Below are 13750 nucleotides of genomic sequence, written 5' to 3'. Positions count from 1 at the left end.
GATCATGGATCATCCCACCAAACCATTCTGTCTTGGCTAACAAATCTCCAAACATGGTTTAATTACTGAGTCAGTACAGCAGGACGGCTAAGGTTCAATGTGGTTCTTTTGCTTCTATTTGAAAATTATCTTTAAAGTAGGACTTTTCATCAACGTTTACCCCAACCATTGATGGTTATGATTGGACTTCTTATGATTACTCTATTTCTTAATGTCATAGGCTGCAATCATTCATGTGGATTTCTTGGCAGTTTATCAGGCATCTTTTTGTGCTAAAGTCAGAAGTAGTTCTAAAAAGATTGAAAAGTTTAAAAAATATTCTGATACTTATCCACCTTGTATCCACTCCTATGTTTAGCTTAACCCCTTCACAACCAATGACTTATAGGTACGTCATTGGTCATGTCTCTGCCTTTAATAGGGCTCCAGTGCTGTGCCCGCATCTTTCCCTCCATATAACAGCTGATCTGATCTCACATGGATATATTGATGGAAAATTTAAAAAATTATGGCTCTTGGAAGAAGGCAAGGAAAAAACTAAAAATGAAAAATAGAGATTAAGACACTGTATGAAAAACTGCCTCAAAAACTGCTTCAAAACTGCATGTGATTCAATCCAAAGGCCATATATCACGGTATTCGGCATAATGCACAATTTTGTCATTGAAAACAATGTCACCATAAAGCTCGAAAGACACGTGTTAGAAAGTGTTGTTTTCAGAACTGTTTTCTCTTCTAAATACAGTTAGTATAACTCTTTCCTTTATATTCCCCATTACTTTTTAATCCACTCTTTGCCTTTGAATCAAAAATATATCTCCAAAACTGCACCAAAAACTGTATGTGTGTTTCCTGCCTCCATTATACAGAAATGTAGCATTAATACATATTATTTTGAATATTATTATTATTATTTATTATTATAGCGCCATTTATTCCATGGCGCTTTACATGTGAGGAGGGGTATACATAATACATACAAGTACAGTAATCTAAAACAATACAAGCCACAACTAGTACAGGAGGAGAGAGGACCCTGCCCGCGAGGGCTCAGAATCTACAACGGGATGGGTGAGGATACAGTAGGCGAGGGTAGAGCTGGTCGTGCAGCAGTTTGGTGGATCGGTGGCAACATATATGGTTTTTCAGACAAATGATTTTAAAGATTTAAAATATTGTGTAAATGTTATTTAAGATTTCTAGAGGCATACTATTTTTTTAAATGTTGGGAAAAAAAATCTTTTTTTTTCATTCCCTTAATACAAAAATGGAATAGGAAAGTTGACAAGCATCAAAATTAACGTACTAAATGCCATAGCCATGTGCATATCATTGATAGCTTGATTAAACCTAAAAAGTAACAGAATTTGACATTCTTTCAGCTAGATGCAGTCATTGGCTTTAGGTTGTTTTTTTGTGGCTACCTCTAATGCAGAGACTTACACAAAGCAGATTGAAAATGTATTATGTATGATAAAGACCCAATGAGGAGACGTGGTAAGGGTCAAGACTTATGTGTATGGGTCATCACTATAATGTAACAAAGGTGAACACTTGCTTTTTTTCAGCCTTCATCAGCAAGCCTCCTTTTCTTCCAGCTTCCAGTCTAAAATAAGGTATTTGTGTCCAAATAAATGTGTGAAATACTAATGAAAAGTTCTTTGTGAGACTTGTCACAACTCATTATTTGTTGAAGTGTGTGTTAAATATGATAAAGCTATTGTAGTATCGTAGTATGTGGTCCTATATAGTATCTAATATCTATGAAGTAGAGTAGTGTAGTATCTTGATTTATTAGTTTGCATGAGCTAAATGTGATTTGCATACAGTTTTAGTAGATTTTATTGCAATGATTAATGGTTAAAAGGGTAGTCTCCTGTTATTAAAATTGCTTTCATTAGTTACACAGCATGAAAAAAATCAAATCAGTCGGCATTTGACTTGCTTTTTCTATCTGCTGTCATTCTCCTGCAATGAGAGCTGTTATCTTACATAGTATACAGCTTGTTGCCAAGGAGGTTGACCACTAGAGTCTGGCTGAGTAGGCACAGTAGTTATATTCTGAGCTGAGGCGTTAACTCTAGATCTGCTATCCACCTCTTGCCAACCCATTATATTTAGCCATTAAACAGATGTTCACCTCCTTTTCTATGTCAGCCCCTGACTTAGCTGCTGTTATCAGTTCTGCACTTTTGGCAGTTTCCAGGCTAAAGAGTTGACTCGTGATATCCCTGCCACCTCTCACCAGACCACTGATTTCTATATAACAGTTTGACAGCTAGTCACCTTCCTGTCCCTGTCAGCTGCTGACCAAATTGCTGGTATCAGTTCAACTCAGCATTAGGATGAAGCTATTGAACCAAAAATGTCACTCCAGAGGGAGTGCCTGCCCCCAAGCAGCAATGCAGTGAAGAGACTGGAAAACTGTGTGCTGCTGAAGACACAAGTTGAGAATAACCCTTTTCACTACTACCCTCATATTAATCACCTCTAAAGAGAGATAATCTCATATTCTTAAAAGGGTTGCCTTATAAATATAACCCCTGTTCATATTCTCTATTCAAGGGTATGGACATCATAGAGGCGCTAATTCAATTGGGAACAACTATTAATAAGAGCCAGAATGGAGATAGAAGCACTTCTAGACCCAGTTTGTCCAGTTTGTCCATGCATTGCAGAGGAAAAATATGTCAATAAGTCACCTCTAAAGTCATATCCAAATGTGGTTGTTATACTAAGGGGAATTATCTGATTTGCTAATGACATTTATTTGGGAAAAATCTTGCCACTTTTTCTATCATCTTCTGGCCCTTTTTGTGTTTTTCTCAGAAGTGATAGGTCCTTTTTAAAATAGGAGCCATATGCAACCAACTACCCAGGCAACTGCTAAGTTTTCTGATAACTGGTGGACATCTGTGGACTTCATATCCAATACTATTACATGTTATAATGAATATTCTTATTTGCTTTCAGTTCTACTAGCCAAGCTTATTCTTCAGTCACTGCTGCCAAAGGTCCCACACCTTATGGAGGGTACAATGAGCCTTCAGCTCCAGCTGCCAAGCCCCGAGTAGTAACTACTGCAAGTATCAAACCATCTGTTTACCAACCAAGCCAAGGTACGGTGGCACAGGATCATTATATTCTGCAATAATGCTCATGTAATTGCTGTTCTGTTCATTAAAGACAGTGTGAAGCCGAGGTCAGAACAGACAATAGGATTTTTTACCATCTATTGCAAATGACACATGAAACAGAACATGTCAGAAATGAAAAATTGTCCACCACTCGGACAACCACTTCTTACATACTATATTCCCCAGGGGAAAATAGAAATAAGAGATACCTTCTGCATCTGTACCATTCCAGCAATGTCAGCACCAGGTCTCCCGGGGCTGGCATAACGTGGTCGCTAATGGGCTACTTTGCTCAAACTTTTCTTGGACAAACTTTGGACATCCATAGGAAGTGTTAGAAGCGCAGGACATTGTCAGCCACTGATTTGCTGCCATGTTGAAATTGCTGATATGTGGGAGTGTTTAACCCCTTCGCACATTCTGCTATGAACTTCTTGATAAGGTTGTGCGTGCATAGAGCGAGCTCAAGAGCTTTGCCCACTCCTTACAGGTCAGAAACCAGTTGTAATGGCCGTCATCTGTTCATAACACCAGGGATAAGCCCTAGCTGGATTTGCGGTTCTTCACTCAGCCCAATTGCACTCAAAAATTAAATAAAAAGTGATCAAAATATCATATATGTACTGCAACATGTTATCAATAAAAACTATAGCTCAGCACAAAAAACAAGTCCTCACACAACTCCATGATGCAGGGTCTGGCATCTGACACCATAAAAAACAGCAGATTTTGCCAGGGGAAGCCAAGACCAGCCAAAAATGTAGCTTTTAATTCTGACTCGTAAGCAAGGGTCATGGCTGCACGCCACTCTATGACATTAGAAGGGAATGTGTCAGCAGGTTTTTGCTTTGTAGTCTGAGAGCAGTATGATGTAGGGGCAGAAATCCTGATTCCAGGGATATATCACTTACTGGGCTGCTTGGTGCTGTAGATGTAGCAGTGGTCAGAATGCTGAGCAAAACCAAATATCAAAATACGTGAGAGTCACTAATAACAAGTGAGAAACCATACAAAAAAATAGGGACCCCTAAAATATAACTTTTAATTAAACAAAGCTAAAATCATGTTCCAAATTGTTACCAATTAAAAACACACATATAAAGGGAGTGGGTCTTAGGGTCCCGTTACACTAAACGATCCCGACAAAGATACGACCTGGTCAGGATCGCTGGTGCGTCGCTACATGATCGCTGGGGAGCTCTCAAACAGGCAGACTCACCAGCGATCAGGACCAGCGAGGACACTGGTAACCAGGGTAAATAACGGGTAACTAAGCGCGCGTCGCTCGCGCTGGGAGCTGGTATCCAAGGTAAACAGCAGGTAACTAAGGGTGCGCGGTGCTTAGTTACCCTCTATGTACCCTAGTTACCAGCTCCCAGTGTCTGCTTACAGCGCTGGGAGCTCGCTGATCGTTGGTCTCCCGCTGCCACATGCAGCGATGCGTGCTGGCCAGCGGGAGACCAACAATCAAAAAATGGCCCAGGACATTCCTGCACGATCAGCGATACCCGGCGGGGGGGCCGGTCGCTGATGCATGCCACACACAGCGAGATCACAGGCGAGAGAGCTGATGCGTCACAAAATCGGTGACGCATCAGCGATCTCGTTAGCGATCTCGCTTAGTATGAAGTACCCCTAAGTCAGAAAATAAGGAAAAATAGTGGGTCCTACTAGGTCACTATACTGAGTCCTGCCTGACAGTACTGGCACCCTTAGTTTCTGTGGTATGGCACCCTCATTCAACGGTGGCTGCTTTCCCTGATATCCCTGATATCCCTACCAAGGAAAAATGTCCCAATACACCCTCTCTTGCTGAGGAATTGCCGCAGGAGCCCACGCAATTTTTTTCAATGAATTAACCCCTTAATTTAACACCTACATGTCCCAAATTCTGCACACAAACCCTAATCTAATTATTAGTCAGGGACATATAAAAAAAAAATGAAATGAAGTGGTTTACTGTTTGTAAACCATGTGTCATTTCATGTCGGGTTTTTTATTGACTTTACAGATGCCTGCAATTGAATTAGCGGCTATTCTGCTATGTAGAACTCTATGAAATATAAATATATATATATGTGTGTCTCAATGACATGTATATACGCATATATATAATCTATGTGTATATATCTATTCTTTCGTTTGGGTTTAACCTGCCATTGGGATCCATTATTTGTCCATTTTGCAAGCCGCTGACAAAATCTCCCCAGACGGATGTCAAACGGACACTCAAATGCGAGAAAATCGCATCCTCGCATGAAAATCGGACGACATACAGATCACTGTTCATGAAACATTTGTGCGATTGTGGTCCATCAAAAACGGACCGATTTTTTAGACGATGTGTGTGACTCCAGCCTAAAAGTAGATACGGCTAATGATCAAGTAGTAAGGAGACCACTCCTTGTGATCACAGCGTCACATGGGATAAACGATGTACCACATCATATTGGGGTCGTGTTAAATTACAGCTGGTTCCTGTGGGCTATGGTGTCGGCACAAGTGCAGTGAAATATTATGCTGAGTTACAACAAGCAATCACCACCATGCTCTTAGGGCAGATTAAAGGCTGAAGAATTTGTCAGTGTGGCATTTTGTAACACATTGACACTTTTTAAAATGCTACAACACAATGGGTCATTTTGTATCTGGCCCGGAATATCTTCTGCTACATTGTTCCAGATACTTCCACTAGGTGGCGTACAACCCCATATATTTGAAGCAAGTGATAGAAGATCTTTGACAACTCGAAACAACAATTCTATGGGAACATGAAACTCATTCAAGGTGTGATCACATGACAGTTGTGTATAAGGAAGGGGAAAGAAGGGAGAAAGAGTGTGAATGTATAACTATAAAATATAACTTTTAGGCCTCGTACACATGAGCTTATTTTCAGTCCGAGTGCAATTCAACAAAACATCGGATCCCAGACCAGTGTTAGTCTTTGGGGCCATGCACACGGCTAATGTTTTCCTCGAACAGTGTCTGTTCGTGGAAAAAAATTGCAGCATGCCCAAGTTTTTCCAGATACTCGGATAAAACTGTGGAAACCATCGGATGACATCTGAGTGCAGTCGAATTGCCACTGAATGACAGAATGGAGAAGATTTCATCTTTTCCTCATCTGATCAATTCGGAGCAAACAGTGATCACAGTGTGACCAAAGTCTGATCAACGTTTGATCAGTGTGTCAATGGCACAATTGACCCTCTTCTCTCGGATGAAAGAATTTACGGCATTCTGCTCCTGCCCTTACCGCTCATCTATAATCTCACAGTGGACAAGTCCACACTGCTGCCATCACTACTCCTCTAATGCAAAAGACACAGGCCTAGCAAATCCCAAAGGCCAGAACAGGTCAACTTGTCTCCAAATCATGTGACCCCCTTTACATGCTTCTCTCCTAGACCATAATCGATATCATTAACAACTTCCGCATCTCAAGCCACCAAGAATATTAGGTATTAGCTTTTGGCCAACAAGGATATAGTGTCATTAATCCGCTGTAGAGCACCATGGAACACCATGGAATGTACTGTTAACCTCTTAATAACCATAGACTGCTGAAGTTACTATTTAATGACATCCTAAAACTCTCTACACCACTAAAGATATTCCCATTATTATTATCAATGTCCCTTAAGATACTTTTTGATGCGGCACATGTGGAAAGTTGGTAAATAAATATAATATTATAGGCATTTTGCCATGTCTGCTGTGGGCTCCAACAAATTTAGAGAACCTCTGGTGGGGACTTTGTTGTCTAAAGCTACATTTACACTGCAGGGTAATCATGAACAAGTGTTGGAAAAAAGCTTATATCATGATTATTTTGCTATCTAAGCATGCTGGTGATCACCGGATGAACAAGCAAAATTGAGCAGCGCAAAAATAATTGACTTCAGAGGTGCATCGTTCTGTGTAAGGCTGGGGTCACATTGTGTTTAGGCAGTCCGTTAGACGGACTGCGTTACACCGCGGTATAACACGGTGTAACACAGTCCATTAACGCTGCAATTGACCCCCATTATGTGGAGCATCGCGACGCATGCCGTCATTCAGTGACGGAGCTTCGGACGCGGGCTGCAGCATCTGAGGCTCCGTCACCACTAGCGCAGATGAATCATCTGCGCTAGCGGGTATAGCATAACGCGATCGCGTTATGTTATACCGTTAACACAGCCCGTCAATGTTATGTGTTGAACGGACTGCAAAACGCAATGTGAACCTAGCCTAAGAAGAACTCACACTGCCGAGCACAATGCCAGCCTATGTGCATAGAGTAATCTAGTATGGATTGCTCAGTGCGCATCATTTATTTTGATCTGCCTGTGTAAGAAGACAATCAAATGATTGCTGATCGGTAAAAGTTTACTAATTTTTAGTTGTATCATGCCGCCCCTCAGTCCCTGTGAACAGATCTTAACTCTACTAAAGTGGGCTTTCCTTTGTGCTGCTGTCTGTACTTGCACCAATCCTCAAGTAAGAGTAGTTAACCTGCTTTTTACATTACATTGAGTTTACTGCCCCATTCCTGACGTTGATTTAGAACAGGGGTGAGCAAATAATCTTCCCAAGGGGCCACATGAGAAACTGTGACTGTTGGGAGGGATGAATCAACCAGACAAATTTAATTCCAATTATTCTGATCTATGTTAACTTTTTATCACGTAACCCCTTAGATACCAAGCAAATTTTGACCTTAATGGCCAAGCCAAATTTTACAATTCTGACCTGGTGTCAGTGGTGCTTTCTGTGGTAATAACTATGGGATGCTTCATCGGATCCCAGTGATTCAGAGAATATTTTTTCATAACATAATGTACTTCATGATAGCTGTAAAAATTATTCAATATTATTTGCATTTGTTTGTGAAAATATTGCAATCTTGGATAAAATTTTGAAGAAAAATTGCATTTTCTCCTTCACCTCATTGGGGGACACAGATACTGTGGGTGTATGCTTCTGCCGCTAGGAGGCTGACACTAAGTGAAAAAAAGAGGTCAGCTCCTCCTCTGTCGTATACACCCTCGCCCCTATTGCTGGCGGAACTCAGTTTTTTGCTTAGTGTCCATGGAGGCACACACATCTGGTTTTGCTCCAGACTTTTTCTTTTTTTTTTCTTTTCCCATGAAGATGAGACAGGGGCGACGGACCCTATTGAAAGGGTCCGATCTCCCCAAACCATCAACGGGCGAGCACGTGTTGAGTATCGTCTCCACGTATCCTCTCCCGCACCGTGGGACATATCTGGACCGTTTTCCCCAGACCTTTTTTTATTTTATTTTTACCGTCTATGAAGATGAGATAGGGGCAATTCCGCCGCCTCAGGCCGCCCCAACCAGTATAGGGAGCAACAGGTCTCATATAGAGCCAACCCATTGGGGAGAATGCATACTCAGCAGCCCAGATCGAGGGGATCCAGATCCCAAAGATCGTCGGCCAAATGACTCGAGGCCTTTACCAGACGACACCGGCAAGGTGGGCGGCCGCTTACTCTGGTTTCACCACATCTGGGTCAATGTCGCTCATGACACATGGGGAAAGGAATTGGTGGCCTCAGGTTACAAAATAGAATTTGTCAGATATCCTCCAAGACGGTTTTTTCTTTCCCGGCTTCCCAGGGTGGATACCCAGGCAAGGGCTCTATTGGGAGCCATCAAATCACTCCAGCACAATGGAGTCATTGTTCCAGTGCCGTAACACGAAAGAGCTCAGGGGTTCTATTCCAACCTTTTTGCAGTTCCCAAAAAGGACGGGTCTGTCAGGCCTGTTTTGGACCTGAAGCCTCTGAACAAATTCATCAGGATCAGACATTTCCAGATGGAGTCTCTCCGTTCAGTCATATCGGCCATGGAGCAGTGAGAATACTTGGCCTCAATAGACATCCAGGACGCATATATGCATATTCCCATTTTTCCTCCTCATCAGAGGTTTCTATGCTTCACCATCGGCGATCAACATTTTCAGTTTGTAGCACTACCCTTCGGGCTAGCCACGGCTCCCAGAGTGTTCACAAAGGTTATGGCAGTTGTCATGGCCACACTGCATTCTCGAGGCATAGTCGTCTTGCCTTATCTGGACGACCTCTTGGTCAAAGGCCCGTCAATATGGGCATGCGAGGAAAAGGTCAATATCACGCTAGATACTCTTGCCCGCTTAGGATGGCTGGCAATGCAAAGAAGTCATCTCTTGTGCCAGCTCAGAGGATCTCCTTCCTAGGACTGATCTTCGACACTTGCCGAGGGTTGGTAATTCTCCCTCAGAAAAGGGCACTAGCTCTCTGGCAGGGTGTCCGGACACTTCGCCAACCAGTCCCTCATACCATCCGATCCAGGATGAGGATTCTAGGGAAAATGGTGGCAGCAATGGAAGCGATACCTGTCGCCCAGTTCCACCTTCACCCCCTGCAGCACGCCCTCTTGTCAGCCTGTGACAAGAATCCTTTCACGCTCGATCGGCAGTGCCGACTGTCCTCTCAAGTCAGGCAGTCGCTCGGATGGTGGATAACCAGTTCCTTTCTGGCCCAGGGGAAACCTTTTCCCCCAGATCATTGACTGGTAATGACAACCGACACCAGTCTCCTCGGTGGGGGAGCCGTGTTTCGTCACCACACAAACCAGGAACGGTGGTCGCCACAGGAGGCACGCCTCCCGATCAACTTATTGGAGATACGAGCAATTTGGCTGGCTCTGCAGAAGTTTCATTACTTTCTAGCAGGCTGCCCCATCTGGATTCAATCGGACAACGCCACGGCGGTGGCTTACATAAATCATCAAGGGGGCACTCGCAGCAGAGCAACCAAGCACGAGGTGGGGCTCATTCTTCAGTGGGCCGAAGCAAACCACTCGGTGATTTCGGCTGTCCACGTCCCGGGGCATGGAAAATTGGGCGGCAGACTTTCATAGCCGGCAGGGTCTTGCATCCAGAGAGTGGTCTCTACATCCCGAAGTTTTTCAGCAGATTTGTCAACTGTGGGGAGTTCCGGATGTGGACCTGATGGCTTCCAGAGTGAATGCCAAGGTGCCCACATATGTCGCTCAGGCCAGGGACCCGCAGGCATTCACGGTGGACGCGTTGGTTCTGCCATGGAACCAGTTTCGCCTCCCATATCTCTTTCCCCCACTGGCACTACTTCTGAGCATCGTCAAAAAGATCAAGACGGAAGGGGTGCCGGTGATTCTGCTGGCCCCAGACTGGCCCTGTCGAGCGTGGGACGCAGATCTAATACGGTTGCTCGCTGACGTTCCTTGGCGCCTGCCAGAGCGCCCAGATCTACTGTCTCAAGGGCCGATTTGCCACCCGAACTCAGGGACCCTGTGTTCGACGGCATGGCCGTTGAATCTTGGATTCTAACCCAGGCAGGGTTCGGGAGCGAGGTGGTCGCTACAATGATTAGCGCCCGGAAGCCTGCTTCAGCACGAATTTACCACCACACCTGGAAGGTGTTCTTTGCTTGGTGTCGAGGCCACAGTGTTTCTCCGCTGAGATTCTCGATCCCCAACATCTTGGCTTTTCTCCAGTCGGGCTTAGAGAGCCCGGATAGCTCAGTCGGTAGAGCATTAGACTCGGGCTTTGCCCCAAGTTCCCTCAGGAGACAAATATCGGCCTTATCCGTCCTGTTCCACCGCAGAATTGCTACCAATTTGCAGGTGAAGACTTTTCATTCAGGGAGTCTCCCACTTGGTACCTCCCTATAAGGCGCCTATGGACGCCTGGGACCTTAACATGGTCCTAAGTGTTCTGCAGGAAGCTCCATTTGAACCGCTTCAGGATATCTCTTTGAGGTACCTTTCCTGGAAAGTGGTGTTCCTAGTGGCCATCACTTCCATCAGGTGGGCTTCAGAGCTGGCGGCCCTATCCTGCCGAGCGCCGTTCCTCACTTTCCATAAGGATAAGGTGGTCCTCAGACCAGACCCTCCTTTTCTGCTGAAAGTCGTTTCCTCTTTTCACATTAATGAAGATGTTGTTTTGCCTTCATTTTGTCCAGCACCGGTGCACCTTGTGGAAAAGGCTCTTCACACGTTAGACCTGGTAAGAGCCCTCCGGAGGTACGTGTCGTGGACGGCACCCTTTCGTCAGACGGACACGCTGTTCGTGCTCCCCGAAGGGCACAGGAAGGGACTCGCCTCAAAATCAACCATAGCCAGATGGATACGTTTGACTATTCAGGAGTCCTACCGCATTAGAGGCACGCCGATTCCAGCAGGGATCAGAGCACACTCTACCCGGGCAGTGGGCGCCTCTTGGGCGCTTCGGCACCAGGCTTTGACAGAACAGGTTTGCAAGGCAGCAACCTGGTCCAGCCTGCACACATTTGCCAAACATTATAATATCCATGCTCAGGCCTCGGCAGATGTGAGCCTGGGTAGAAGGATTCTCCAAGCAGCGGTGGCGCACCTTTTAAACAAGAGCTGCATGTAGCTTGGATCAGTGAGTCAATTTTCCCACCCAGGGACTGATTTAGGATGTCCCACAGTATCTGTGTCCCACAATGAGGTGAAGGAGAAACATGGATTTTTGTGATAACTCAAACACGTAAAATCCTTTTCTCCGAGACGCTCATTGGGGGACACAGCACCCACCCTATTAGCCAGTTGGCCCTGTTTTTGTTTAGTTAATACGCATTTATTTATGTGATATAACGGTGGTCCTTTTCTGGACATGTTGTACCTGTATTAAGGCTGATTTTGTTGTCCTCCTACTGCTTTGGCACCAAACTGAGTTCCGCCCGCAATAGGGGCGAGGGTGTATACGACGGAGGAGGAGCTAACCTCTTTTTTCACTTAGTGTCAGCCTCCTAGCAGCAGAAGCACACACCCACAGTATCTGTGTCCCCACAGTATCTGTGTCCCCCAAATGAGCGTCTCAGAGAAAAGGATTTTACGGTGAGTTATCACAAAAATCCAAAAATCCATGTTTTCAAACTTTCAATCTAAATATCCTTAACCCAGTTAGTCATGCTGTGCAAAATAATTAAGAAACATTTCCCATATGTGTATTTTACACCTGCATTATTTTTCAAATGCATTTTGCGGATTATAAGACGCACCCTAAATTTGAGGAGAAAAATGGGAAAAAATGCTTTTTTTAATAAAATGGTGGTGCCTCTTATAATCCATGCGTCTTATTGCTTACCTGGGGTGGTGGCCACAGTGAATCGGGGTCCCAGGGTTGCTGCTGGAGGAGGCAAGAGTGGTGCGTTGCTGCAGGCCGCAGGTTGTGATGAGGGGGTGTTCCAATGTCCGCCACTGGCTATGGTGCTCTGTGGTGCGTGAGCTTCACCGGCATTTTGTGAAAGCCCGCAGCCCCCAAATATCTATTACTGCGATGCGGTGGCCTCCGGGAAAATGACTGCTGGGGCCAGCACATACTCAGATTGAGACCTCGGCAATGAGATCTCGGGTGCTGAGATCTCATCTCCCGAGATCTTGGGACGAGATCTCATTGCTGAGATCTCAATCTGAGTATGCGCTGCTCTTGGCAGCCATTTTCCTGGAGGCCACCGCATCCCAGTAATGGTTATGTGGGGGGCTCCCCCCAGCACTACATAACACAGCATTCAATTTCACCAGCAGCAGCACACATCGAAACACTCCCTCATCCCAGCCTGCGGCAACGCGCCACTCTTGGGTCCTCCAGCAGCGACCCTGGGACCCTGCTCCACTGCGGCAGGTATATCCGCATTATAAGATGCACCCCCATTTTCTCCCAAATTTGGGGGAAAAAAGTCTTATAATCCGAAAAATACAGTAATTTTATTTAGTTAGGATGTTAGATGGATTAAACGTTTAGCAGCAATTTCTTATTTTTTTAACAAATTTACAAAACTTATTTCTTTAGGGACCTATTCAGATTTCAATAGATTTTGAGGCCTATATGTTGGAAACCCCCCAAATGTGATACAATTTAAAAAATGCCTCCGTCAAATACTTCAAAACTGTTGTCTGGAAATTTTTTAACCCTTCACGTGCTATACAGGAATTGATGCAAAGTGGAATGAAAAAATAATAATTTAAATATTACATCTAAAATACTTTAGCCACAATTTTTTCATTTTTGCAGGAGTTAATACCTAAAATAGACCACACAGTTTCCTACCCACTTTCTTTCGAGCACAGCAATACACCATATATATATGTAGTCAAAAACTTCTGTTTGACCAAACGGCAGGGCTCAGAACGAAAGGAGAAATATTTGAATTGGAGAACACAAATTGACTGAAAAAGATTGCAGGTGACATTTGCAGGGCCTCTAAGGTGCCTAAACAGCAGAAACCCCCTAATTTTGAACCCAAAAGTACTACACAGAATTTGATAATAATAGGTAGTCACATTGAATATGACGTCATTAGCGCTCAAGCACAAGTGCTTGCTACTCCAGTTTGCCTAGGGTGCCTGAGTGACATGCTCGAGTCCCCATCTCGCATGCTTTGTGACTGTTACACAGCCAAAAACATGCGTAGATTGCCCATGTATGGCAGGCAATCCCCTCATGGTGTTTTCGGGTGTCTAACAGCTGCAAAACATGTAAGATGAAGACTCAAGCATGTCACTAGAGCCTCCATGATACTCGGCGTATACCTGAGCACCTGATGCAAACACAAGTAG

At 44.4% G+C, this 13750-nt stretch overlaps 1 protein-coding gene across 1 annotated transcript in view; it reads left to right on the top strand.

Moving 5' to 3' along the window:
• Positions 1-13750, top strand: part of LDB3 (LIM domain binding 3) — a 263258-nt gene that overhangs the window by 190309 nt on the left and 59199 nt on the right. Inside the window, exons 9-10 of the mRNA XM_073574869.1 lie at positions 2646-2659; positions 2988-3119. Coding sequence (XP_073430970.1) covers positions 2646-2659; positions 2988-3119 — 146 coding nt within the window. The remainder of the gene's footprint in view (positions 1-2645; positions 2660-2987; positions 3120-13750) is intronic.

Source organism: Dendrobates tinctorius, unplaced genomic scaffold (assembly GCF_039654945.1).
Source record: "Dendrobates tinctorius isolate UK_male_01 unplaced genomic scaffold, ASM3965494v1 ptg000040l, whole genome shotgun sequence".
Classification (NCBI taxonomy): domain Eukaryota; kingdom Metazoa; phylum Chordata; class Amphibia; order Anura; family Dendrobatidae; genus Dendrobates; species Dendrobates tinctorius.
The sequence above is the reverse complement of the archived record's forward strand: the minus strand, read 5'-3'. Positions and strand labels throughout refer to the sequence as shown.